Source organism: Tamandua tetradactyla, chromosome 1, assembly GCF_023851605.1.
Source record: "Tamandua tetradactyla isolate mTamTet1 chromosome 1, mTamTet1.pri, whole genome shotgun sequence".
In the NCBI taxonomy this organism is placed as follows: domain Eukaryota; kingdom Metazoa; phylum Chordata; class Mammalia; order Pilosa; family Myrmecophagidae; genus Tamandua; species Tamandua tetradactyla.
In genome coordinates this window covers 36,496,310-36,523,733 of record NC_135327.1, presented here as the reverse complement: position 1 = coordinate 36,523,733, position 27,424 = coordinate 36,496,310, and the positions used below count along the sequence as shown (strand labels likewise).

The 27,424-nt window shown below is 44.5% G+C and overlaps 1 protein-coding gene across 11 annotated transcripts in view; it reads left to right on the top strand.

Moving 5' to 3' along the window:
- Window positions 1-27,215, top strand: part of LOC143644838 (uncharacterized) — a 32,704-nt gene extending 5,489 nt beyond the window's left edge. Inside the window, exons 4-9 of one of the 11 annotated variants that reach the window (XR_013156911.1) lie at window positions 5,909-5,988; window positions 7,916-7,993; window positions 10,859-10,910; window positions 11,109-11,205; window positions 19,757-21,471; window positions 26,359-27,215. Coding sequence is in view for 3 of the 11 variants with exons in the window: in XM_077114347.1 (XP_076970462.1) it covers window positions 5,909-5,988; window positions 11,109-11,205; window positions 26,359-26,571 (390 nt within the window). In the remaining 8 variants the exon portion in view is untranslated. Of the gene's footprint in view, window positions 1-5,908; window positions 5,989-7,915; window positions 8,136-10,858; window positions 10,911-11,071; window positions 11,206-14,235; window positions 14,315-19,756; window positions 21,472-26,358 lie in introns of all 11 variants that reach the window. The other 10 variants (XR_013156912.1, XR_013156902.1, XR_013156900.1 and 7 more) reach the window with 10 other exon arrangements.
- Window positions 27,216-27,424: the final 209 nt, after the last annotated feature.

Genomic DNA, 27,424 nt, shown 5'->3' with positions numbered 1-27,424 from the left:
CCAGAGCCCTCTGGAGAGGAAGAAGGAGGATCCCCCCAGGGAGCTTCATGAAACCAGAAGCCTGGAGAGGAATTTCACAAACATTCCCATGTTCTCTATGTGCCTTTCTAGAAGAGAGAAAGACCCTGAACATCACCAGCCTTTCTTAAATGAAGGTAACCTCTTGTGGGTGCTGTAATTTGGACATTATTATAGACTCACTTTAATTTCATGGCCTTAGAACTGTAAACTTACAGCTTAATAGATTATCCCTTTTAAAAGCCATTCCATTTCTAAGATATCGCTTTCTGGCAGCTGGCGAACTAGAAAATAGGCCTAAGAGAGGAATTTGAAGCACCTATCTCAGGAGCTGGTATTTGACTGGTTTCTCCAAGTCAGAACCAGTGGGCCTTTGGAAGGATATAGAATACATTTGAGAAATTTGACTTAGTGACTTATATAGAAACTTTTTTTAAGAACAGCAGAATATGCATGCTTTCTTGAGCTGGTGAAACATAAAATTGAGCTGATTTTTATCCATAAAAGAAGTTTCAAGCAATTGCATGGAGGTGATGTCCCAGTGTGTGTTTGACCATAGATAGTGGCAGCATTGAAATGAAGAAGATAGAGTTATCTGGAAACACAAAACAGAATATTTGGAACTTGGCAACATATCTTGAGAAATGAACATTTTTTCATGTCAGTTAGGATCTTAAAGCATTGTGGAGTGATTCATGAATCCGGCAGTAGCCCATTGGGAAAGCAGAAGGGAACTCTACCAAGGGCTTGGAGAGAAGAAGCTCATAGAGAGCAAATGTGGAAGCCAGTGAGAAAAAGTTTTGATTGGTTGATGTTAAGTTTCCACTTTATGCGGGGGTGTTCTTCCAAAGTGGGGAGGGGTTGATTGCCTAAGAGCGAGGGAGACGAGTGTTGATCATTGATGGGCTGAATTTCAATTTGATCTGGCCATGCCAGGACGTAGAAAGGAACTTAGGTTTTTGGTTTTGCTATCAGGGGACTCAGCATGGGTGCCTGTGGGTCAGGCCTATTGGACTTTATTTATCAATCTCTACCCTCCATGTGGGCTACAGTCCTATTGGAGATTCCATATACTTTTATTTATTTATATATCATCACAATCGACCTTTTTGTGAAAAATACCAATGTCGTGAAAAAGATATCCATTTCAAAGTACATCACAACAATTCCTTGTAGAGCTGATTCCAGAGTTTAATATGGGTTACAATTCCGCATTTTTAGATTTTTACTACTAGGTGCTTCCAGACACTAGGGATTAAAAGAAATATCAATATAATGATTCTGTAGTCATTCTCATTTGTTAAGCCCTACCTTGTTGGTAGAACTCCACCATCACCTTCGCCTTTCTCCTACTCTCTAGTGGTATTTGGGTCATACCCATTCTCACTTTTTCATGTTGGAAAGAGCTTTCAATAATATGGAATATGGGGGTGGAACTAGTTGATGTTCTGGAGGGGCTGGCCCTTCTGTGTTTCAGGACATACCTGTTCTATGGACCCATCTGCATGTTCCTAGGGCATAGAACCTTTGTACAATCTTATATGAAACTCTTGGTGTTCTTTAGGATTGGCAGGAATGGTTTGGTTGGGGTTTGGAAAACCATGATAGGTAGTAATATCTAGTACTGAAGCTTGTGTAAAAGTGACCTCCAGAGTAGTCTCATATACTTTTTGAAATCTCTCAGACACTGATACCTTATGTGCTGGTTTGAAAGGAAGTGTGCTCCCTAGAAAAGCCATGTTTTGATCAAAATCCCATTTCATAAAGGTGGAGTATTCCCTATTCAATACTGTATGTTTGAATCAGACCATCTCCCTGGATAATGTGATTTAGAGTGGCTGTTCAACTGGATTAGGTGATGACATGTCTCTACCCATTTGGGTGGGTCTTTATTGGTTGTTTGAAATCCTATAAAACAGTAAACATTTTGGAGAATGAGAGATCCAGAGAGAGCAGAGAATGCTGCAGGACTGTGAAGCAGACCATCCACGAGCTAGAAACCTTTGGAGATGAAGAAGGAAAATGCCTCCCGGGGAGCTTCATGAAAGAAGAAGCCAAGTGAGAAAAAGCTAACAGATGATGCCATGTTTGCCATATGCCCTTCCTGCTGAGAGAAAAACCGTGGCTGTGTTCACCATGTGCCTTCTCACTTGAGAGAGAAACCCAGGACTTCATTGGCCTTCTAGAACAAGGTATCTTTCCCTGGATGGATGCCTTAGATTGGACATTTCTATAGACTTGTTTTCATTGGGACATTTTATCAGCTTTAGAACTGTATACTAGTAACCTATTAAATTCCCCTTTAAAAAAAAGCCACTCCATTTCTGGCATCTTGCATTCTGACAGCTAACAAACTAGAACAGATTTTGGTACCAGAGAGTGGGGTCCTCCTTCTGTGGTTTGCAAATACGAAACATGTTGGAATGGCTTTTTAAATGGATAAGGGGAAGATTCTGGAAGAGTTGTGAGAAGAATGATAGAGAAGGCCTAGAATGCTTTGAAGAGACTGTTGGTAGGAATGTTGACTCTAAAAACACTTCTGATAGAGCCTAGGACAGAAATGAGTGTGTGTTATTATAGACTGGAAGGAAGATGAGCTTTGTTTTAAAATGGCAGATAATCTGGCAAAATTGATGAGTGACTTTGGCTGGAAGGCAGATTTTAAAAAGCCATGAAATTGACTATTTAGCAGAAGAGATCTCCAAATTAAATGTGGAAAGTGCAGCCTTGTCTCTCCTTATAGCTTATAGTGAAATGCAACAGGAGAGAGATAAGATGAAAACTGAACTCTTGAGTACAAAGAAACCAGATATTGATGTCCTGGAAAATTCTGGACTTCCAGAAAGGGAGACGCCAGAAAATAGTCCTCCCTGTGAGGATTTGACCAGATGTGGAACCAGTCAGCCATCTCAGAGAAAGCCAGGATTGGAAATGGAGTTATCCAGGAAGAATTTGCAGAAAGTCCTTATGTCTGATGGGCATGATCCGAGGCTACTGCATAGAAAGTCAACGAGAGTGCTGTGGGACCTGTATAAACAGACTCGCTGCCAGTCTGGACTTGGGGGTTCAGAGAAGGGACATATTGGAGGATAAATAACTTCAGAGGCAAAACCATGGAGACTGAGGTCTGAAGGCAAGAAGCCTCAGGCCGAGAGAGTGGACCCACCCAAGCCCGTGGAGAGGGTGAGTTTGCCCCAAAGGCAGAGGATAGGCCTTCCACCTCATTGCAGTGGAAGAGTCATGCTGCCTCAGGCCTTGGAGAGAGTGAAGCACATTCCTTGTGGTTTGAGGAGAGCCTGATTGCACACTCAACTCACGGAGTTGAGTGTGTGCCCTGAAGATGGCCAAGACCCGGGTGCAGCCCTGATGCTTGGGGAGGGTGGAGCTTAGAAAAAGGTTGTCTCCCCAGTGTGCCCCAAGGTTGCATTTTGAGAGAGGCAGACCTCTGTGTAGGCCCTTGGAAAGGGTGGGACTGCAGCTTTCAGAAGCCCCGAGGATAATTGAATCTCAAACGTTGAAATCTAATGGGCTTTGTCCTGTGGGTTTTCAAAACTGTATGGGTCCAGCGACCCCTGTGTTCTTTCCACCGTATGGAAATATGTATATGTGTCCCATGACTGGTCCTCCTTTGCATGTTGGCAGCGAATAACCTGTTATAAGTTTTCAAAGGTCCAGAACCAGAAAACTTTGCCTTAGAACAGACCATACCTGTGACTAACTTTGATAGGAGTTTGTACTGTTTCAAACTTTGTGTTTCATTTGTATTGCTACTGAAATGGTTTATGGATTTCTGATATCATTATGAAATTAATGTATTTTGTATATGGGAAAAACATGTCTTTTTTAGGGGCCGGAGGGTGAAATGTGCTGGTTTGAAAGGAAGTATGCCCCCTAGAGAAACCATGTTATGATCAAAATCCCATTTCATAAAGGTGGAGTAGTCCCTATTCAATACTGTTTGTTCAAAACTGTAATCGGATCATCTCTCTGGATGATGGGATTTAGTCAAGAGTGGCTGTTAAACTGGATTAGGTGATGACATGTCTCCACCCATTTGGGTGTGTCTTGATTGGTTGTTTGGAGTCCCATAAAAGAGGAAATATTTTGGAGAATGAGAGATTTGGAGAAAGCAGAGAATGCTGCAGGACCAGGAAGCAGAGAGTTCACAAACCAGAAACATTTGGAAATGAAGGAGGAAAATACCTCCCAGGGAGCTTCATGAAACCAGAAGCGAAGAGAGAGAAAGCTAGCAGATGACACTGTGTTCGCTATGTGCCCTTCCAGCTGAGAGAGAAACCGTGACTGTGTTCATCCTGTGCCTTCTCACTTGAGAGAGAAACCCAGAACTTCATTGGCCTTCTTGAACCTAGGCATCTTTCCCTGGATTCCTTTGATTGAACATTTCTATAGATTTGTTTTCATTGGGACATTTTCTCAGCCTTAGAACTGTAAACTAGTAACCTATTGACTTCCCCTTAAAAAAAAAGCCATTCCATTTCTGGTATATTGCATTATGGCAGCTAACAAACTAGAACAGCTTATCTGTTACACTTCTTTTCCCCCTATTGGTCAGGATGGTATTGTTTATCCCACAGTAGGAGGCCAGACTCATGTCTGGAGTTGCCTCCATGCCACCAGGGAGACATTCATCCCTGGATGTCATGGTCCACGTAGGGGAAGGACAATGATTTCACTTCGGGTACTGGACTTAAAGAGTGAGAGGCCGCATCTGAGCAACAAAAGAGTTCCTCTGGACGTGACTCCTGTACATACCTATAGTCTAAATTTCACTGCTACATACAAAAATGTTACAAGAGTAAGAGTAAGTTCAAGATCAAGGACTCGGCCTATTGATTTTGGTGTCCCTAATGTGTGTCACTGTATTCTGGGCTTCCCTGATGGTGTAGTGCCTGCCATCTCCCTTCATGGCCCTGTTTAATCCTCTGAGGTTTGGGGAAGAAGACATCATGAGGTCAGAGGATCAGAAAGGGTCAAGCAATGTGGGAAAGGATATCTTCCTACCTCCAACTCCTCATCTTGGCCCTGGTTGCTCTCCAGATTGACCTGGCAGACTGCATGCCTAGGTTTCTCATTCCCCCTTTTCCTGGGATTGTCAGTCTATTGCAGGACTTTATAAGGCCATGACCCTCACAGTTTTGTCTTGTGGTGAAGTTTGCAGGGCAGTGGGAAGGTTCAGTAGGCTCCCGATGGTCCCGTGGTAATGGTGAAACAGAGGGAGGAAATGGCAACCCCATGGAGCACATCAATGCCCTCCATCCTTGTAAGCTCTGCAATGCTCACTGTGAGTTATCAGCACAGCCAAGGGATCAAGTAGATCCACTTCCATCCTCCTTTTCTCCATTATTCATCTAAGTCTGTGACCCTGCAGGACCATGGATGCTGTGCTTGGTGGCCAGTGAGGAGGACACAGCCACCACCCATGTCCTTATCCTAGTGTGACTGGGGAGGAGGCACAGCTCTGGACCCAGGTAATGAGGGAGCATGTCAGTGCACATCGTGAGTCCAAGCTTTTGGGAGAAGAACATGATCACAATGGAAATGTGTTTGGTGATGCAGAAGGGATGAGGCTGCACGAGGGAGGAGGAAATGGACTGTGGTGCTAGTCTAATGCAGGAGGAACTCACCAGCTCAAGGCCTGCAGGGACAGGCCTGCATGGGCTCTAGGCCATGATGGTGTCCCTGGCAGCTGCTGCCACTCTGCTGTCTGTCCCTGTGTCCTCAGACTTCAGTGCTGCTGTGGAGAACACCCATGTACCTCAAGGTGACTCTGCTTCTAGGGTTCATTGTGCTGATGGGTCATGTCTGGACATATTGCTCTGAATTTTATGACATTAGAACAGATCTGGAATATTTCTTCATGTCGTTTCAGTATGCCCTGTTTCAGTTCAATCAGAAGACTGAGGACGAGTTTGCATACAAGGTGGAGAGAATCTGGCTGAGCGAGCACAGGTGGGTCCACCAAGCGTGTAGAGAGAAGAAGCTTATACAGGGCAAATCTGGAAGTCCACAAGGAAATGTCTGATTGTTTGACCCTAATTTTTTATTTTGCTCCGAAAGTGAGGAGGGGTTGGTTGCTTAAGAGAGAGGAAAATAAGCGATGATCACATACTCGCTGAATTTTAATTCGGCCCGGATAAGACAGGGCATAGAAAGGAGCTTCAGTTTTGCATTTTTCCTGTCAGGGGACTCAGCATGGATGCCTGCAGTGTGGGCATACTGAACTTTATCAACTCTACCTAACACGGGGGCTACAGTACCAGTGGTGACTGCGTATATTACTCATGAAGTGATTAACACATTTAGCATAACAGAAACAGTGGATACTGCTAAGTAGCACTGGGCTTTGAGGGCAAGAAGAGCCAGAAATGTGATTATTGGAGAAAGGTCAGGGTTGTGATCAGAGAACCAAGTCTATGTCTCAAGAAATCAGACAAAGAATGGCAAATTGAACCCAGAGAACACAGCAGGAGGGAGATAACAGCAAAAAATGGAGAAATGAACATAAAATTAGTAAAGGATATCCTAGAAAGGATCAAGAGATCCCGAAGTTTGTTCCTTGAATGTCTAATAAAATTCTAAGATGACGTATAATTGGATTTATGCAATTATAAGAAAAATGCAAAACTTAAACTCCTTTCTATGTCCTGTCTTATCCAGACCAAATTAAAATCCAGCGAGTCTATGTCAGGTTGGATCTATGTCAGGAATGAAAGGGGTTTCAGTGTATTTCCTGCCAATTTGAAGAAAAGTGTGGGTCTTGCAGCTTCTGGTGTGCACCAAAAAGGAGGCTTAGATGAAATTTGCAGGAGGTGTTCTGCCCATTTCTCCAGTCTGATGGTGCTGCTGTGTCCGTAACCCCATGAGGCCTCAAGTCACAAGAGTATGGACAGGATCTGGGTGGGGTCTTCCACTCCCTACTTCTATCACTTCACTCCTGGAGCCTTCCCAATTTTCATGCTATGCTTTACTTGGCCCCATTGTTCAGATCACAATATACAAGTGACACAATGATCAGATTATCATGTCCTCATGTGTGGGTGTGGCTGCTTATTACCCGCCCTCTCCCTCCTTGGCCGCATTTCCTCCTCTGTGGTTCCCGGTAGGAGGCATCATGAGTTGACACTTTTTCGAGTCCAGGGAACCAGAAAGGTGCCGAACACCATAGGAATGCATAATTCCCCAGCAGTCACCCCTCTTCCTGGCCTTGGCTGCTCTCCACATTGACCTGGGTGACCTCATGCCTGGGGCTCCCATTCCCCCTTTTCCTGGGGTTCTGAGTGCACCCCAAGGAATTCTAAAACCTTGTCCCTTGCTGTTGCACATCAGGGTGGGTGTTAGGGGATGGTGGGAGTGTCAGCAGGCTCCAGGGGACCCTCGAGTGATGGGTGAAGCAGAGGGAGGAAATGGCAACCCATGGACCCCACCAGTACCTCTGCCTGTAAGTTCTGTAATGCTCACCCTGGGTCATGGGCACAGTCAAGGGACATGCAGACCTGCTTCTTCCCTTCTTTCCCCCATTATTCTTCTGAGCCCCCTTGACCCTGTTCAGATGCACTGCTGGGAAGCCAGTAAGGTGTATGAAGTCCCCACTCAGGTCCTTTCCAGGGCATGAGCAGGGAGTGGGCAGGTTGATGTGTCTCTTGGGTCTGAGGTTTTAGAGGAGGGATGTGGACACTGTGGGTGATTTGGTTTCCAGATTGCTGTGTGTTTGGTGATAAGGGAAGGGTGAAGTGGGGTGAGAAGGAGGAGCTTTTCCAAGGCAGGAGGAGGTGACCAGCTCAGGCCTGCAGGGGCAGGGCTGCATGGGATCCAGTTCATGATGGTGTCCCTGGCAGCTGCTGTCACTGCCTTCTCTGTCCCGTCTCTTCAACTTCAGTGCTGCCACAGAGAACAACCCTGTCCCTCAAGGTGACTCTGCTTCTGGGGCTCATCGGCTGATGGATCACGTCTGGAGGTATCACTGTGAGTTTTATGACATCAGCAAACCCATGGAATATTTCCTCGTGTGGATGGAGTATGCCCTGTTTAAATTTAATCAGGAGAATGAGGATGAGTTCGCGTACAAGCTGGTGTGAATCTGATGGAGCCAGTACAAGGTGAGGGTGGCTTCCGGCTGCCTGCAGCCCCAGGTCTGCCTGGGACCAGGCCCAGTTTGGGGGAGTCCAATTCTGAAGGAAATAGCCCCTGACATTTTCTGTGGTTCTTATTTTAAACATGGAAGTATTCATTAGAAATTCTTCCATTTTCTGTAATGTTTCCTTGAGGAGCAGAGCTGTAGCAAACAGGGTGGATGGAGAGTAGGTCGGCAGGGGCATAAATATCAAGGTGAAAACTTCTGTGAGGGGCCGGGAGAGAGACACAAAATGTGAGCCTGAGATAACAGTGGGAGGAGGGGCGGACAGAGATGGGCAAGCAGGAGAACGATGAAGGCAACCAGCAGCTGAAAAACAAAATCCCAGGGGCAAGACAAGCAGAGAAGACCCAAAGCGGCTTCCCTGGGGTGTGAGGACACTTGGGTTGAGGAATTAGGCTTGTCCTGTCTGCATTTTCCTTGGTAGTGGCCCCCAGGCTGCACTGTGGGGACAGCCGTGTCTTCACAGAGCAGACATTGACCTTTCCTTGGAGCCCACACTGTGTGTGTGTGTGAGTGTGTGTTTGTGGGTGCAGTTAAGACCGGGAAAGGCTGTGTTCTCCTGGGTGACCTGAGGGATATAAATGAGCTCCATAGTCCTGATGTCATGGATCAAGGCAGGTTGCAGCCTCTGAGTAGTAAAGGGGCCACAGGGAAGCGCGTGAGGTTGGAAGGGACTGGGCCAGGTGGGAGGAGAAAGCTTCTCTACAGGGAGGCCAGCTGAGGGACCCAGACACTAAAAGTTTTGCAGGAGCAAGGCAGGTGACCATAGGGAGGATGGACACTGTCCAAGGCAGGTGAGCTCAGGGAGTGGCAAGCTTGTCCCTGAACATGTGTTGCCCTGCAAATCCCATGGGGAGGCTGAGCACAGCTCATGGGTAGGTCACCTGACATGGCAGGGGCTGGCAGTGAGGAAGTGCTATCTTCTGGATCCTCCAGAGGTGGAGTTGCCTGAAACTGAGATGTGCATGGGAGTAAAAATTCATCTTGGAGGTCCTGGGCGAGGGCCCTGAGCACATAGTGAGCTGTGAACCCATCAGCTGAGGAGTTGACGACTGGAGTGGTGGAGGGATGAGAACTAAGATGAACTGGAGAAAGGAGCCAAAGGAAGGGACAAGGAGGAGGTTGTCCAGCCTGCAGGGTGGGGACAGCATGAACCAATGGGGATATCAGTGTTGGTAGCACAGCTCCGCCAGCTTCTGCACTGCTGTTTTGATTGCTCCTTGCTTTCTGTGGGCGGGTTGGCGATTTTCAACCACTCTTGGGAATAATTTTGTCCATCCCTAAGTTCTCTTCCTGGATGGATTGCCCTGATCTGGGTGCCACATCAGTAGGGGCTCTGATGGGGATGGAGTGTCTTGGCAGCAAGTTCCTGCAGAGGTGGCTCTTTGATTTCTACATCCCTGCAAGGAGCCTGCTGCCTCCTCGAGTCACTCCCCCCTTTCCTTGACCATCTGCCTCTTCCTTGGGTTGCAGTCTTAGCCCTGTACCCTAAGACCAGTAGGAAGCCCTGGTCTATGGACACTTCTACTACTGCTGCCTCAGCCCCCAAATCCCAGTGCCAGGTCCTGTGAAAGGAAGTCCATGTGCAGAGGGATAGACTTGTGTGCGTTGGTGGGTAGTGCATGGCCTCTGTGGGCACCACGCCATCTGAACCTCAGGCTAAGTCAGCTTTCTAGCACTTTCCAGGTCAGCCCATAGAAATAACTGCTTCCCTCAGAGATTTGGGGGTGGACTGCCTAAATGGATTTGTTTCTTTCTCTGTACTCTTCCTGACAAATCCTTGGTCCATATTTAAGGAAGGTGTTTTGGTTTGCCACAGCTGCTGGAATACAATATACCAGAGCTGGAGTGACTTCTAAAAAGAAATTTATTAAGTAATAAATTTATAGTCCTAAGGCCACAAAAATGTCCAAACTAAGTCATCCAGAGAAAGATAGCCTGAGTCAAGGAAGGGCTGACAACATTCGGGGTTTCTCTGTCAGCTGGGAAGGCACATGGGAACCTCTCCTAGCTCTCTCTCCAGGCTTCTAATTTCAAAATTCTTCCCCAGGGATGTTTCCCTTCTGTATCTCCAGAGATCTTGGCTGTGTGGGCTCTGAATTTTTTTCCAAAATGATTCTCTCTTAAAAGGCTCCAGTAAGAAACCCCACCTTGAATACATGGGGCACATCTCCAAAAACCAACTAAAATAAAAAGGATCCGTTCCTGCAATATTGAATGAGGATCCACAAACATCACTCTTCTGGTGTCCACAGCTGTTTCAAACCATCACAGAGGGAAATGAAGAGCTTTTAATAACTTCTTATAGAAGCCTAAGGAACTCACAGACCATCACGCGACTACATGAATGTTTGCAGAATGATCTCTTCCTTTAGAGTACCAACAACGTGTGAAGACACAGGACAGTCCTGGCACAGGGGAGCCCCTCGCTCTCCATGGGGTCCTGCCCTGTGAGTGTTGGTGTGTCCTGGTTTCTTACAGCCTAGTGTTTTCCTACTGTGTGTGTTGGAATCATTCAGGATGAGCACTTTAGGGTGATTATTCTCGTTCACCAACCATGTGTTTGAGAGATTCTTTAGACTTTTCGATGATGCTAAATTGCGTTTGTGTTTGTTGTTGTGCCGTATGAATTGTCTGACTGTGCCACACGTTCTATAGCCAATGAACTCTCGTTGTGATTTTCAGGGGCTGGCTATTAGGCACAGTGTTGCAGAGAATATCTTAGAACCATTTTTAGGTGAGTATGTGAGCATCTTCTGTGAGAAATATTGATAATTAAAAAGATAAAGAATAATAAGTGATTTAAAAATAAGAGGAAGAAGAAAAATTGCACATTGTAAGAATACACTAATTTATATGCATGTGAACAGTCTATGTGTTTCTCTGTCTTTTTGGTAGAATTTGTTGTGATTTCTTGATAACGGTTTCACTACAGATTCATAATGGACTTGGAATTAGCCCACCCAATTTGCAGAAAGAACGATGATGGCATTGGAAACTATCCCTCTCAAGAACTCCAAGGAGCAAAACAGGTTTGACACTGAAATTGGCCCCAAAGCAGCACAGATGTGCTGGGAATCTAGGCTAAATTCAGGGAGGGTCTTTGGAGGAAGGCTTAGGGGAGTCACCAGGAGATGGTTCTGGTAGAGTGAAATAAAGAATTCTAGACCCTTGCCCAGTGGGTCTGGCTTCCCCTTGGGTAGTGAGCATTGTTGGGAGAACAGGGCTGACCTGTAGGCATCCACCTGCCCTTCTCTCTGGGCCAAGTCCTAGTTCCAAGGTGCCAACCTTGAACCTTTCTGCTCTGCATGACTTTCAGCCACATGAATTTCTCCCTGGGACCCTTCTGCACTGGGTGTCTGTTGTTTTATCTGATCACCTACCCTCTCTGTGTTTTCTTGAAGCAAGTATTCTCCTTGTCCAGAGTTCTGATGTCACCCCCATCCTGTGAGCTGATCTGGCTTAGGGAACCCTGGAGGGTGGGGCTGGGCGACAGTGAGGGTGGATCCTTCAGTAGAGCTGGAGATCTCATCACCTGCCATCCTATGGCGGGCATCTGAAGCATCTTGCAGCAGTCAGCTCCCCAGGATAAATGGGGTGAAGGATGCTCCAGAGACCTCTGTCCTGGGGAACTATTGGTAGACAGGAATCCTTCAGGGGCAAAGACCCCCTCCTCAGAGATCCTGAGAAAGGTGGCAGATGTAGGGTTCAGCAGCCTCTGTTCTTTCTTCCTGACTTGAGCTGACTTGAGCTGTTCATGGTCTGGCCCAGGAGAAACCTACCTTGTTTTCTGTAGTTTTGTGATTTTTCAGTGCATCTTGAGCACATCCTCCATGTACAGCTCTTGACATGTTGCACTTTCTAATTTCTCTCTCATCATTTCTATTTTTCATTTGTGCTGCACTTTTCTGGTGGATGCCATGCCATGGTTTACCGAATTTACCTTACTGAACAACAACACCCGTGTGGAAAAGTAGAGTGGACTTTTATCTCTTGTCAGGAGTGACAGTTAGTTCTGTAGACCTAACACTGTAGAGTGTATTCCCCCATTAATACACTCTAATGGGGGAAAGGAAGGAAGAAGCAGATATGCTTGCCTCCTTGGCTGAGTCCGTATCCCAGGGCAAGCATTAAAGAGCTTACAGGATTGGGGGCCATTGGTGTGGTCCATGAGGATGCCATTTCCTCCCTCTGCTTCCATCCATTAACCACAGGGGTGCCCTGTGGCACTAGCTGATCTTCCCACCATCCCCTAACCCCCACCCCAAGAACCAACTCAGATTGTCAGGGCTCTGGGGTGGACTGAGAACCCAGGAAAAGGTAGAAGAGGAGCCCAGGCATGAGGTCTGCTGGTTCAATGTGGAAAGGAGCCAGGGCCCAGAAGAAGGGTCAGTGCTGAGGAAGATGTGTGTCCCCATGGTGCTCAGCACCTTTCTGTTTCACTGGACTCAAAGCGGAGTCAACTTGTGATGCCTCCTACCTGGAGCCTCAAGGGAGAAAATGGGGCCCTAGAGAGAAGGTCGGCAATAAGCAGCCCTACCCACTCATGAGGATGCTTTGCATGGAAACCACTCCCTGCTTTAGACCTCCACCTCAGGACACTTGTACAATGCCGTCTGTAAAGGGGGCCAAATGTGGAGGAACACATCCTTGGGGACAGGTGGTCTGGCAGAGTAGTTCTAGCACAGTTATTGACCAGAGGGTTTAGAGGGCAACCCTAACTTGGCCCCGTTCATCTTCATGCATGAATTGATGCTTTCACATGTGTTCTAAGGATACAGCAGTCAAGGTCCACTGGACACAGAAACCTGTCAAAGGAGGTGTTTAAGTTTCATTGTCATGTGCATGCACACTAGAGGCTGTAGACCCCAGTGCTTGTTCCTCCTCAGGCTTCCTGCCTCGGGTTGTTTGCTAGCTCATTGTCAAGTTTGTGATTGCCAGGATTGGAAATGAGGCCCCTTTGACTCCCAATGTGGTTATGACCACATTCTCCATTTTCAGATCTCTCTTGCCAAGGCTTACTGATTTTTCTAGACTTTCAAAGAATCAGTTTTGGGCTTTAGGATCTTTTCTACTATACTTTTGCTTTCTATTTCATTCATTTGTGTGATATTTTCCTTCCATCTACAGTATTTTCTCTGAATTCAATTTGCAATTCTTTGTCTAAATTCTTGAGAGAAGCTAGTACTGATGATACATTAGAATTGAATCAAGATGGGCCTTCATCCAATATGACTGGCAAAAAATGTGATATTTGTGATAGTAACTATTGGGGTCTGAGACAGAGGTAGACAGAGCTGAGCTCCATGTGCTGCAGTATCTTTGCACCCCTGGCCCAGCTGGTAAACCAGAGGCATCCACATGGTCTTCCCTGCTGGGCAGAGCTCCCTTGTTCTGAGTCTCTGAGCCCCTGGGTCTCAAGCAAATGGAATTTTCCCTGTGGTACTTCACTCTTCTTCTGTTTATGTCTACGGGCCTGGGGGAGCAACTCACTTCTCTCTCATCCAGCTTTATCCTGCTGACTATTGCCAGGGGCACTTCCCAAGCCCAAAGCTGGTGAATCCCAGAATGTCCCTGCAACGATTAAGGGGGATGGAATGTGAGGGTGGGCCGCTAAAATGTTTAACTCCTCATGGGATTGCTCTGACTCTCCCATATGACGGCTCTGTAGAAGCAGTAGTTGTTTGGTGTTTGCAGCTGCTGTCGTGTTGTGTGTGCCCAGTAGGGGTCATCTCCTGGGCATAGCTGCCATTTTTGTGGGATTAAGAGGAGTATCTTGCATCGTGGGCACAGAGAATGGGATGATAAGAGAAATGCTCTTTTGAGGTTCCTATTCAGAACCCAGCGTTCCAAAACAGGGTTCCTATTCTGTGGATGCTGTAGCCAAGGATGCTGTGCCTCCTTGAACAGCTCACAGCGGTGAACACCATAAACTGCCTGCACTATGCTCTCCCTCCTCTTTCCCCTGATTTTATTTCTCGTAGTCTCCTCCCACACCGCAGGTTACACACTCTCCCCAAGCCCAGACCATGGGCTCTTTCTCTATGTTAATAATTCTTCAGCTTTGGGGATGCCTACACAAATCTCTGAAATGTGGATGGAAGATGGACCTCTCTTCCAGGGAGCTGATGATGAGACCTGGTGAGCAGTTTCTCCTCCCCACATTTAAGCACAGGTCCATGTCCACCTCTAGGCTTTTGGAGGCATTCAGAAATGCCAATTGCTCCTTGAATCTGTGCGATGGTTCTGGGCCATCCCATGGGCTCTCAAGTCACTCTCAGCCTACACAGTCTTAGAACAGTACCTAGAGTCAGAAATTAAGAGGACATTCTCTTGAGATGACAAAGCTTAGAACATGCAGTAAAGATGACACTTTTCCCTCTCCCCTTGCTGGACCTCCTCCAAGCTGGATGCCTGCATTAGAGGAAAGCTTATGCTTCTTTTTTATAATCCCCGATATCATAGCACCTCCTGTCCCCTGTTTTACTAACTGTGGTTTGTGGAGTCTTCCTGCTGTAGGGAATTGGAGATGAAGAAGAGGTGAGGAAACCAGAATCTTCCTACTTGCCTGGCACTGAGACATATTCCAAGCTTTTGTGAATCTGACTCTCCCCCCAAATATTCCCTTAAACTTCCCAGGTTTGAGGTCTAATCCTATAGATTCAACTGATTGTTGCAAATTTCTTTGAAAGTCCCTCTGTGAGCTGGGGACTCCTCAAATATTTGATTTGTGATCATCACTCTCCTGGCACTGCCAATCTGGGTCCCACATGCTGTCAGCGGTTCCATGAACCTCTCCCTTCTGGCATTAAGAGGTCCCAGAACTAGTCAACAAGTTCCACCCCTTTATTCCATTCATTGTCTCAGCTCCTTCCCTGCTGTAGGTTCTCTGTAGGTGATATGCACCAATGGGTTTATTGCGAAGAGCACATATCTTTGGATGTAAGTTTGCAGCCCAATGATCTTACAAAACATCCGTTGTTCTCAGCACCAGCTTTCCAAATTTCACCCAGAGCAAGTTTAGAGGCTGAGATTCACAATGTAAAGGATCATAAGGGTCAGAGAGGCTTTCTGCTCCACCTTGAACAGAATATTAACTGCAAGGTTACCTGTGTTTGCCTTTCGTGCTTGTGGCCTCTGGCTTTAAGCTTTGAGTATCTCTGCTAGAAGATGCTCTCTGGCCCCCAATCTGTCAACACAGATTAAGGAACTTGCTAAGGAAGCTGATCTGACTGGTTTCTAAAATTCCTCACCCACTCTGTAACTTGGGTGATTTTTTGGTAAGGTCTCTAGTTGCAATCAAAGAAGGTTCCTGCCCTCCTAACCCTTCTTCACGGTTTCCAACAGTTCAGGTTGATTCAGTGTAGGCTTGGTTTAGGGCCCTTGGCTTTCATGGCCCCACAGAGGCTTTTTTCTGGAGCCAGGTAGATCCAATGGCTGCTCCCTGGACTCAGCATGGACTAGAGTGGGACTAGCTCAGTGGCTGCCCATGATGTCTGTCTGTCAGGAGCCCCAGCATATCATTGAGCCAAGGTGGGGATGAGAAAGTCATAGTATCAGCACTCTTCCCAGAGGTAGGTCCCCAAATTCGTGATGGTGGCTGCAATTACCTGTGGGATTTTGGTTTGGCTGGATTTTGCTTTGTAGGTCTGTGGCCAAGTGAAATTGTTGACATCACAGAGGAGAGGCTGGGCTCTCAGTGAGTAACCCGCCTCTTCACCTCTCCTTTGAGCCTATAGCCTCTTCCTTCAAAGTGAGAACAACACTGAAAGGATGGGCTTTGCAGCGGACAGCTGCCTAGGGACACCAGACTCCCCCCTGTCCAGGTTTCCTCCATGATTTCCTTCACCTCAGTCTCAGGGTGTTCCCTCTGAGGCATATCCCTTCCCTTTCTTCTTTTTGCTATCATCAGCTCTTCTTCCTGGATTCTGCTCAAGGGTTTTCTCCTCCAGGAAGGGTTTCCTGATTGCTTGGCTCTCCCCTCTGCCTTGATTGGTGCACATGTGCTCATTTGAGCCCTCACAATGCCTCATACATTGGTTCCTCAAAGCTGCAAGGTTGTTTTTCCTTCGTTGGTTTTCAGGTCTGTCTCTGTCAGTTGACTTTCAGCCCCACAGGGTTGAATCAGAATGTTTGGGTGGCATCTTGGCTCCACCATTCACTAGAATGTGGGTAAGTTGCTTACATTTGCTACGTCTTGGTTTTCTCTTCTGTAGAATGGGTATAACAATGATTCCTACCTTGTGTTTTAATTATTAAATGAGACAACTCAGGCAAAATGCTTAGAAGAGAGCCTGTGTATGGTCGTCATTGTCGTTGTCCTCACCACTGACTCCTGGTGCAGTTCTTGAAGTTGAATGAATGACTGGCTGTGTTCGCACACACACAAATACACACACATTCACACTTTAACATATCCATGTACATGCTCACATTGGTGCACACACTAGTGCATGCACTGATATGCACTTGTATGCACTCATGCACACACCCACACCTTCGACTCACATCCACACACAATCACACACACATGTGCCCACAATTTTAAGCCTCATCCTTTGCCTCCAGTTGGTTACCAGGTTAGACTAGGTAATGCCTCTTCAGAATGCCTCTGGAAGACCTCCGAATGTTAGTGCCACAGAGAAGACTTTGTTTTATTCACAGCTGTGTCCCAGTGCTGGCATGAAACCAGTTGCTCTATAATTCATCAAGGGTAATGCAGATCAAAACCACAATGAGATACCATATCACACCCACTAGAATGGCCATTAACCAAAAAAACAGAAAGCCACAAGTGCTGGAGAGGATTTGCAGGAAAAGGCACACACTTGTTCACTGTTGGTGGGAATGTAAAATGGTACAACCACTCTAGAAGGCAGTTTGGCGGTTCCTCAGAAGCTAAGTATAGAGTTGCCATATAATCTAGCAATCCTTTACTAGGTATATATTCAGAGGACCTGAAGGCAGGAAACAATTGCAGAATTGGACATTGATATTTATAGTGGTGTTATTCATGATTGCCAAGAGATGGGAACAGCTCAAATGTTCATCAATGGACGAGTGACTAAGCAAGTGATAGTATATACATATGATGTAATATTCTGTATCTGTAAGACAGAATAAAGTCATGAAGCATAAAACACAGTGGATGAACCTTGAGGATATTATGCTGAGTGAAATAAGCCAAAAGCAAAAGGACAAATATTGTATGGTAACACTAAAGTGAACTAACATTAATGAGTTAACTTTGAGCATTAAAGTTAAGGACGCAGATTGCCAGGAGCTAGAAAGAGGGTAGAGATTGGGCATTTGGTGCTGAAGGAGTACAGAATGTGCAAGAGAACTGATTGTAAAGATTCAGAACTGGATAGCATACTAACATCTGATGGTAGCGTAATAATATAAAGTGCACTGACTGAAGCTGAATGTGAGTATATTTGAGGGGGCAGGGCTGGGGCATGTATGACACCAGAAGGAAAGATAGTGGATAAAGGCTGAGACAGTATAACTTAGGGATGCCTAGAGTGGATAATGATGGTGATTCAATGTACAAATATAAGAATATTTTTTCATGAGGGAGAAAAATGAATGTCAACATTGCAAGGTGTTGAAAATGGGATGTCATACAGGCAAAAATACGATCAGTGCAAGCTAGAGTGTATAGTTAACAGTAACATTGTTATATACTCCACTGAATACAAGAAATGCAATATGCCAAAGCTAAAATGTCAATAAGTGGGAGAGGGAATGGTATGGGAATGTTTGCAGAAGAAAAGGAAATGTCCTCATATAGGTGTCATGGCAAAGACATGGCTATGTGTTTATAATGAGAACCACTGATTTTTCAGTTTAGATTGGATTGTATGATGCGTGAATCAAACTGTTTAAAAATGAATAGAGAGGTACAAATGATGGAGAAAATGTGCAGGAAGTGATGTACCAATTCACTGTTAGTTGGGAAGCAGAGCAGTGCAGCCCCTTCAGAGGATAGCGTGGTGGTTCCACAAGAGGCAATTGAATGGGCTTGCCATGTGCTGCTGCAACCCCATAGCTAGATATGCACTTGGAGGAACTGAGAGTGGGAACATGAATGGACATTTGCACACTGCTGTTTTTGGCAGCATTGTTCAGGAATTGCAATGAATGGAGGTGGCCTCGTTGAGGAATGAAATGGGGAGCTGAGGTGCATACATACAATGGACTACTCAGAGGCCTCAAGAAGGAGTGAAGTGCTGAGGCATGCAAATAGGCGAATGAAACCACAAAGTTGTAACTGTTTTTCCTGAATTCGGAGATGCTGAGCTATATGTGTATAAACTAGTTATTCCCCAGAACTTCAGCTATTTGCATGACACCTGAGACTCAAAGTTAGAGCTCTGAACCTGTGAAAGTTAGCATTACCCCATACAGCAAAGTTTGAAGAAGTGATCAGACTTCAAGTAGAGATATGATGATGCTGATTGGGAAACGATGAGGGTAGATCAAAATACAGCATAAAGGATGATGCGGTCTATGTTTTAAAACTTCAACTTCTGTGTGAGACCAAAGGAAGAGATTTTATTTTGTGCAAAATTTATATTTTTGGTAGTGCATTAGCTAATTTAACTGTATGGTCAGTTTGTTTGAGTACTGTAATTACATAGAATCTTGAATAGGGGTGAAAACTTGTTGGTTCATACAGGTTATACCCCAGTTCATCCTAGAGTAATTTTGGCCAAGAGCAAAAAAAGTATTTGCAAAATCCTCTTAGGAGTCTGGGGAGAAAGGAGGAAATATTAAACTTCCTCATCTAGGTAATTGCAGATATTCTCACAAGCAGTGGGGACAACCAATTCAATAGGCTGAGCCCTTGATCTTGGGTTCACCCCTATGAAACTTATTCCTGCAAAGGAGAATCTCAGTCTACTTATAATTACGCCTAAGAGTCACCCCCATAGAACCTCTTTTGTTGCTCAGATGTGGTCTCTCTCTCTCTAAGCCAATTCAACACTGTCCTCCCCTCTACATTTACTCCTAGGGATGTAAATCTCCCTGGCAACCTGGAACTAGACTCCTGGAGTGAGCCAGGACCCAGCATCATGGGATTGAGAAAGGCTTCTTGATTAAAAGGGCGAAGTCAGAAATGAGAGAAAATAAAGTTTCAGAGGCTGAGAGATTTCAAATAGAATTGAGAGGTTGTTGTAGAGGGTATTTTTTGCAGTATAAGGAGATCTCTTTTTCCTTTATGGTGTATTGGAGTGGCTGGAGGGAAGTGTTTGGAATTGTTGAACTGTATTCCAGTTGCATTGATTCTTGAAGATGATTGTATAACTATCCAACTTTTACAGTGTGACCGTGTGATTGTAGAAACGTGTCTGATACTCCCTTTATCCAGGGTATGATGAAAGATGAGTAAAAAAAGAAGGTTAAAATAAATAAATAACAAGAGGTAAAAAAAATTGTGACTGTGACGAATATCACTGAGTTGTATACATGTATTCATGGAAGTGTCAATATAGGAAATTTTGTGTTATATGTACGTTACTACAATAAAAATTTATACAGAGAAATGAACTAATAAAATCCTTTTTCTCCCTGTCCCAGGTCTGTTCTCCTTCTGGACTCATGTAAGTCCCACCTGTTCCTTGGCATCCACTGTGACCTCTCACTGATACTACGGCCAGTTTCCTGTGATTTTGTAGATCCTGGAAAGTCTGCTGAGATTCCTGTAGCCTGGGTTTAGGGCACTGCCTCCTGTTACCTCCCCAGTTTATGTTCCTGCTAGGAGAGTGCCTGTCTTCCCAATTCCTGTGTTCTCCCTGAACAATTGCCAAGCCTCTAATGCACTGATATCCATGTGGGAGCAGTCGGGCCCCAAAGTTCCCCCCTCACGGATAGTCCCACTCTTCCCACTTTGTCCAGGAACCTCTCCCGACCCCCATTTCCCGCCAGCTGCCTCCTTGGGACCCAAGACGGTCCACGTCAAAGCGGCATTCGGGGTGCCCCTGGTGGCCGAGTTCTCTGTCAAGACTACAGACACTATTGGGGCTGCCTTGATCCACGTGCTCTATTTGGCTTTCTCCTGTTCCTGGAGAAATGGGCTGTTTCCAGCTTGGGCTCATTATCAGTGGAGCTACTGTGAAGATTGTGAATTAGGGCTTTGGCCTGCTTTTTGCAGAGGATAAAGCGGGTGGGACACCCTGCCAGCCAGGCTCTGTCTTCTGGTTTCCTGTTATTTTCATCTGCCTGAGATAAAAAAGAAAAAGCAAATTTTGGTCCAGCCCAGAGAGGATGGGCAAATCTAATGTGTAGTGGATACCAAGGGGTTATTTGCAGAATAAAAGTAACAAAAAAGACTAAACCCATTTGGGATGCCACTCACATTCACGGTTAAAGAAATACAAATGTTAACAACCATTTTTCACCCATTAAATTGACAAAAAACAAACAGTTGGTCAATACTCCAGTGGTGGCAAGGTTTGGGGGAAACTGTCTTTCTGTCAGGAGCATAAAAGGTTGAAAGATTAGGAATCAGCTTGGCAATAGTTACTGTTAAAATCTGATCCGTCGACAGGTACCAGCCTGCAGTAGGAAACAGGTGGATTTATTGCCCTGGTGTAACAAGGAAGGGCCCTGGGAGCTGGGTGGAAGCCGCTCTGCAGAAAAGTGCATTTACTAGGGTGTGGGTTTCTGCTGAACGGCTCTGAGGAGGGTGTAAGAGGACATCCATCCTGGGGTGGCTGCTGTTTTGGAGGGAAGATCAGAAGGGTGCTCTCCTGAGGTGAGGGCCCCCCCATAACAGACAGGCACGGCAAAGAGAGTCTGGGTGCATCATTGGTAAAACAGTGGTGGCCACTCAATGAGGGGGGCGTCATGGCATTTTATGGCTGCTCCATGGCCTTGGGAGAAACAGCTTTCCTGTAAACTTTGCAGCCGTGTTTTCTGTGTCTGAGCTCTTACCCTTTTCTCCTTTTCATGCCGAGCTGATTTTCACTCTTTCAATCTTCAACAGATCTTTTTCTATCAAAGCAAAAGCACAGATACTTTTAGACGCAAGTAAATCTTGCACTGGGAAATTATTCTGTGGATTTGCATGTGTACAACACTGTTGAGGACGTGCCCAAAGCCCAGAGGCTGTTACTTGCCATTCACGTCTTCCAGCACCAGGGTCTCTGCTCGAGGGCTTTCTCTGATGGCCAGAGCTCGCTCTACCCCGTGTGCAGGATGGGCGGGAAGATCTGGAATAGTGCCTGAGAGCAGGAGGGGACGTCGATGTAGAAATTCTCCAGCTTCCTCATGCCTCATGGGATAACTCAGGGGTGAGTCCCACAGCCTCCCCGTGGTCCCTGGCTGGACCAACCCCTGGTTTCCTACAGTTTCACTCTCCCAGCCACCCTTCCCACTATTTTTTTTTGTCGGATAAGTGATTTGCAAATATTTCTTTCAGCTGGTAGCTTGTCTTATTCATTTAAGAGTGTCTTCATTAGAGCAAAAATTTAAATTTTATGAAGTTCAACTTCTAAAAAGAATGGATCTTGCTTTTGATATCATGTCTGAGAACCCTTTGCTTAACACTAGTCGTTGGTATTTTCTCCTAAAACTTTTGTAGTTTTATGTTTACATTTATATACATCATTCCATTTTGGATTAATTTTGTATAAGATATGGTGTTGAGTTTGATATTTGTTTCTATTGCATATAGAAGCTCAATTTTTCCACCACCAGTGGTTTAAAAGATATTTCTTTCTCTACTGAATTGATTTCATCTCTATTGTGAAAAATCAGTTGGTTATCCAAGGGTTTATTTCTGGACTGTATTTTGTTCCATGAATTTATGTGTCTATCCATCACAAATATCACACTCTCTAAGAAGTTTTTTTTTTTTTTTGGTCAACTTCTTCAGATTTTTCAAAACATAATGCATAAGATTATCTTATTTGTAAATATGGAAGACATATAGTTGGGTCATATTTTTATAATTTTGGCAATCTCTGTATTTCCCTTTAGATTTACTTTAATTTATTTGCATTTAGATCACTTACATTTGATATAATTAGTGATATGCTTGAATTTAGTTCTACTTGTTTCTGTTTGTTCCTGTTTCCATTCCTCTGATTCCACTGCCTTACCTTCTTTTGGGTTATTTACTTTTTTTTTTTTTGGTATTTCATTTCAATTTATCTACTATGGTTTTGCTAATATATTTTGGTATAATTTTATTGTTTGCTCTAGGGGTACATTTCTAATCTTCAAAAGATAGTTTAGAATCACTATTTTACTACTTCAAAAGAAATGTAATAATCTCACCAGCATCTGAATCCCTTTTCCTCCCTCTTTTTTGCTAGAACTATGTTTTAATAAGGTCATTAAATTGCATTCATTGAAGACCTCATTAAAATGATTAAATGTTGCTTTCACTAATCCTGATTGTAACTTAAGAGGAGAACATTGTCTATTATATGTATTCACATATTTACATTTCTTTTGCTTTTTCTGCATTCCTGCTGGTTACCTTCTGGTGTCATTTTCTGTCTGTCTGAAGAACTTCCTTTAGCGCTTCTTTCATATCAGGTGTGCTATTAATGAAATATCTTAGTTTTTCTTCATCTGATAATGTCTTTATTTCACTATCCTGCCTCAAGTATATTTTTGCTGAATATAGAATTCTGGTTTGACAGTTCTTATCTTTTAACATTTTAAAATCTTGTTCTACTTCCTTCCGGCCGCTATGGTTTCTGCTGAGAAATCTGCAACCATTCGAATCTTTATTTCTCTATAAGTAGGGTCATTTTTCTCTCTTGGCTTCGAAGATTTTTGGTTTAATTTTCAGCAGTTTGATTCTGATATGTTTTGAGATGGATTTTTTTGCATTCATCCTGTGGGATTTGCTGAGCTTCTTGAATCTGTAAGCCTGTGTCTTTAGACAAATTGGCGAGGTTTTCAGCCATTCTCTCTTCAAAATCTTTGCACTACAATCTTTCTCCTGTTTTTCTGGGAATCAAATGTCATGACTGTGAAATCTTTTAAATTGTTTCACAGGTATCTGAAGCTCAATGCTTTTTTTTAAATCACTTTTTTCCCTTTTGTTCAGATGGGATAACTTCTATTGATCTGTCTTCAAGTGTACAATTCTTTCCTCTGACATTTCAAATCTGCTATTGACCCTTTTCAATGAGTTTTTGATTTTTGGTTTTGTATTTTTCAGTTGTAAAATGTCTATTTGGTTTTCATTTACATCTTCTGTTTCTTTGCTGATATCTCCTACCTTTCCCTTCATTTCAAGTATGCTCATCCTTACTTCTTGGAACATTTTGATAATGTCTATTTTAAAGTTTGTCAGAGAATTCAAATATCTGATATCTGCTGATTGTTTTTTATTCCAAGAGTGGACATTTTTCTATTTTTTTTCATATAATGAATATTTTGGAATTGATCCTGGACAGATGAATATTAAGTTATGAGACTTTGAATCTTGATAAAACCCTGATATTTGTTTCAGCTGGCCGTTGACCCAGTTGGGTCCGGACTGCAAGTTCTGACCAGCCATCTGTATGTTGTGGTTTCCATGTCAGTTTCAATACTCTTTGCAATGTGATTTAGATCTGTGTTGGGTGTGAACCATACAGTGGTCAGTCTGGCTCGGTGGTGGTCGCTACCTTAGTGCAGTTCTAGAAGTCCTGACTATGCTGTTTAGGGTTAGATCCAAATTTGTGCAGCTCAGGGTTTAGCTCAGGTGTCACCTTTTAGTTCCTTTGGAGGCTCAAACAAATATCCCGAAGTGGGTTGGCTCAAACAATGGAATTTTTTGACTTGTAGTTTTGAGGCTAAAATGAAGTTCAAATCAAGGCACCAAGACAGTGGTTCCTCCCTGAAGACTGTGGTGCCCTGGGCTGACTGCCTGCAATTCTTGGCTCCTCTGCCTCATAACAAGGCACATGGTAGTGTCTCCTAGTCTGTCCCTTCTCTTATGGGTTCCACTGATGTCTGGCTTCTTGTTTCCTGTGGCTTTCTCTCTTTTTGTGTGAATTTCATTCTCTTATTAAAGACCCTTTTAATAGGATTAAGACCCATTTTTGATTGGTCTGAGCTACACACCTACCTCAACTGAAATAACCTTATCAAAAGGTCCTACTTACGATGGTTTCATACCTACAGGAATGGTTTACTTAAGTGCGTGTTTTTCTGAGTGTATGTATAGCTTCATATCACCACAATCACTTTCTTGAACTTCTCACTTTCTGTGATGTCTCCAGGGCTTTTGAGTTCCCTGAGTTTCTGCTTTTCGGTCCTGCAGCCAGAGCAGTGCCTTGCTCTGCTGAGCATTCTCATGCCTGTACCCAATTCTGGGGCCAGACAGGGATATGGCGCTAAAGTTTTCTACACCTCTTGGAACTACTGCTCCCCTGATCATAGAGGAACGTTTCCCTAGCTCCACATTTCCTATGCCTGAAGACCACATGGCTTCTGCTAGTGTTGCCAAGTCTACCACCATGGGATTGCTTGGAGGCTGGGGCATGAGCGCTCTGAGGCAGGAACAAAGTGGGACTGCTCCTACTGCCTATGAGCTTTATGGTTCTCTTTTCCTGCATCTCGATCCACAACTAGAGGGATTCTCCTGGAGCCTTCTGTCTACACCCCAGTGTCTACTTCCAGGTTTCTGGCTGTCTTGAGTTCTGCCTGGGGGATTACAGGAAAATAAGCAGTAAATCCCTGAAAAGGTTCAGTAATATTTCAAATTCTGGTCTTCCCGTCTAATTTGTCAGCTACATACCTGTTTCAGAGCCTTCAAGATGGTGCTGCATGCATTCTGTCCAGGTTTAACCGTGACATTCTTTGGGAGACTTAGAGCCGCATGTGACTAATTCATTTATCTGGAAGCAGAGCTCACTCCTACTTTTAAAAGCCATTTTCCCCCACTAAACTCTGCTACATACAAGAGGGGCCCCTGTGCCGGGCTTTCAGACTGATCTTCCTTCTTCTGGCTGCTCATTATTCTGATGCGTGTGCAGAGGGTTTCCCCCCTTCCCTTCCCTTCATTTTGTTCTTTCTCCCTTCTTCTCTTCCCCCTTCTCTTCTTTTGTCTCTAATCATCTTCTGGAAAAAATCATAATTATGACTTTTCTTTGGGGACCCCCTCCTGCCTTTGTCTCCAGCCATGTGTTTAGGAGGGACTGAGCCTACTCATACCACCAAGGATGGTTTCAGATGGAACCAGGAAATCAGTGCAGACCACAGCCAATTCTAAGTACATGTAAGAATGGGCATGCATCCCTCATCCCAGCCAATGAGAAACCATCAGGAGATGTGTCCTGGGCTTTCCAAATGCAAGGACCCTCTACTCCTTTTTTCAATTTCTCCATATTCTCACTAATACTTGTTATTTTCTGTCTTATTTCATTATGGCTACCACAGAAGGTGTGAAGCTGTATTCAATTGTGGTTTTGATTTGTATTTTCCTGATGAGAATTCATGTTGCGCTTCTTTTCATGGGCTTATTGATCATTTGTCTATATTCTTTGGAGAAGTGTTTATTCAAGTACTTTCTTCATTGTATAATTGAGCTCTGCAATTTTGTTGGATGGTAGGAATTCTTCATATATTTTGGACATTCAGTCTTTATCAGATACATAATTTGCACCTTGGATTCTGTATGTTGTAATACACTTTCTTGATAATACCAAGAAGCTGCTGGCACTCCACAAGAGTCTTCTGAATCTCACCATGAGACCTTCCACTGCAGGCCCTGCAGCTTTGCCTGATGCCTTTCTCTGGCCATAGGGCATGTTTACCGGCAGGTAGAATAGACTGAAAAGTGACAGACTATTTATGCACCTGAGAGCAGTCCTCTGTAGATGAAAAACAAGGACTGGGGAATCAATATCCCTGCATCTTTGTCCCTCAGCTGGGAAATTCTGAGGCATGTTGTTTTAGTTTGCTAATGCTGCCAGGATACAATACACCAGTGATTGATTGACTTATATAAAGGGTATTTATTGAGTTACAAATTTCCTGATTTGGGAAGGCACACAGCAATGTATGCTGCCCCTCTCTCCCGCTTCCGGGTTCAACCGTCTTTCCCCAGGGTGTATTCTTTCTGCAACTCCAAACATCAGAGTCTGAGTTGGCTTTTAGCTGGCTCTGAGCTCTCAGCTGCTTGTGTTGTAATGTGCTGAGCATCCTGTCTCTCTTTTGCTCTCTCATTTTAGGACTCACTCTTTGTGGAAGGCACTCCCCTCAGCCAACCACAGATGCAAGCAGCCATAGATGAATTTCACATGCTGGTGATTGAAGTCCATGACAACAGAACTGGACACCATCACCTGACCAATTTGACACCAGAAACTAACTACTGCCCATGTGCTGCATGCACACAGACCTCTCCACTTTTATCCCCAGTGGTGGGCCCCCACTGCCCATAGCAGCAACCTATTCCCAAATACACCCGGATCTGTCTTTCCTCCTTCATCTGTCACTTCCACTCCCTGGACTTCCTGGACACTGACAGCACCTGCTGGTGTTGACAGATGATGGTGCACTCACCTGTATGGAAATAAATGAAGACAACCTGTCCCAGGTTGAAAGTGTTGTGGAGCCCTGAAAAGCCATGTCTTTTAATCCTGATTCAATATTGTAGAATGGAAATCTATGAATAGGTTGTGCTCATGGAGATGTGACCCACCCAGCTGTGGTGGATCCTTTTGATTACGTGGTTTCCATGGAGATGTGCCTCCATCCATTCAAGGTGGGTTGCTTACTAGAGTCTTTTAAGAAGAAAGTATTGTGGAAAAAGCTTCAGAACTGACACAGAAAGTGACAATTGGACATGTAGAAGGAAAAGCCCATTGTGGAAGCTGTTTGAAACTAGAAGCCAAAGGAAGAGCAGATGCCAGCAATTTGCCCTGCCCCCCCCCCCCAGCTGAAACAGGTGTTCTGGACCCATTGGCCTTTCTTGAATCAAGGTATCTTTCATGTATACCTTAGCTTGGACATTTTTAGGTCCTTAGAACTATAAACTTGCAGCTTAATAAATGCTCTTTTATAAAAACCAACCCTTTCTGGTATTTCTGACAGCATTAACAAACTAACACATGACCTAAATGAAAATCATCAAAGACTGCTCATTCAGAGTGTGCTATAAAAATAGAGTCAACCACTCTCACTTTCATTTGGGAGACACTCAGAATAAAAGGAAAGCTTTAAAGTGGAACAAAAGGGAAGACTTCCGCTATGCTGTGGTTGGTCTGGGGAAGCTGGAGGTGGGCAACTAGGAGC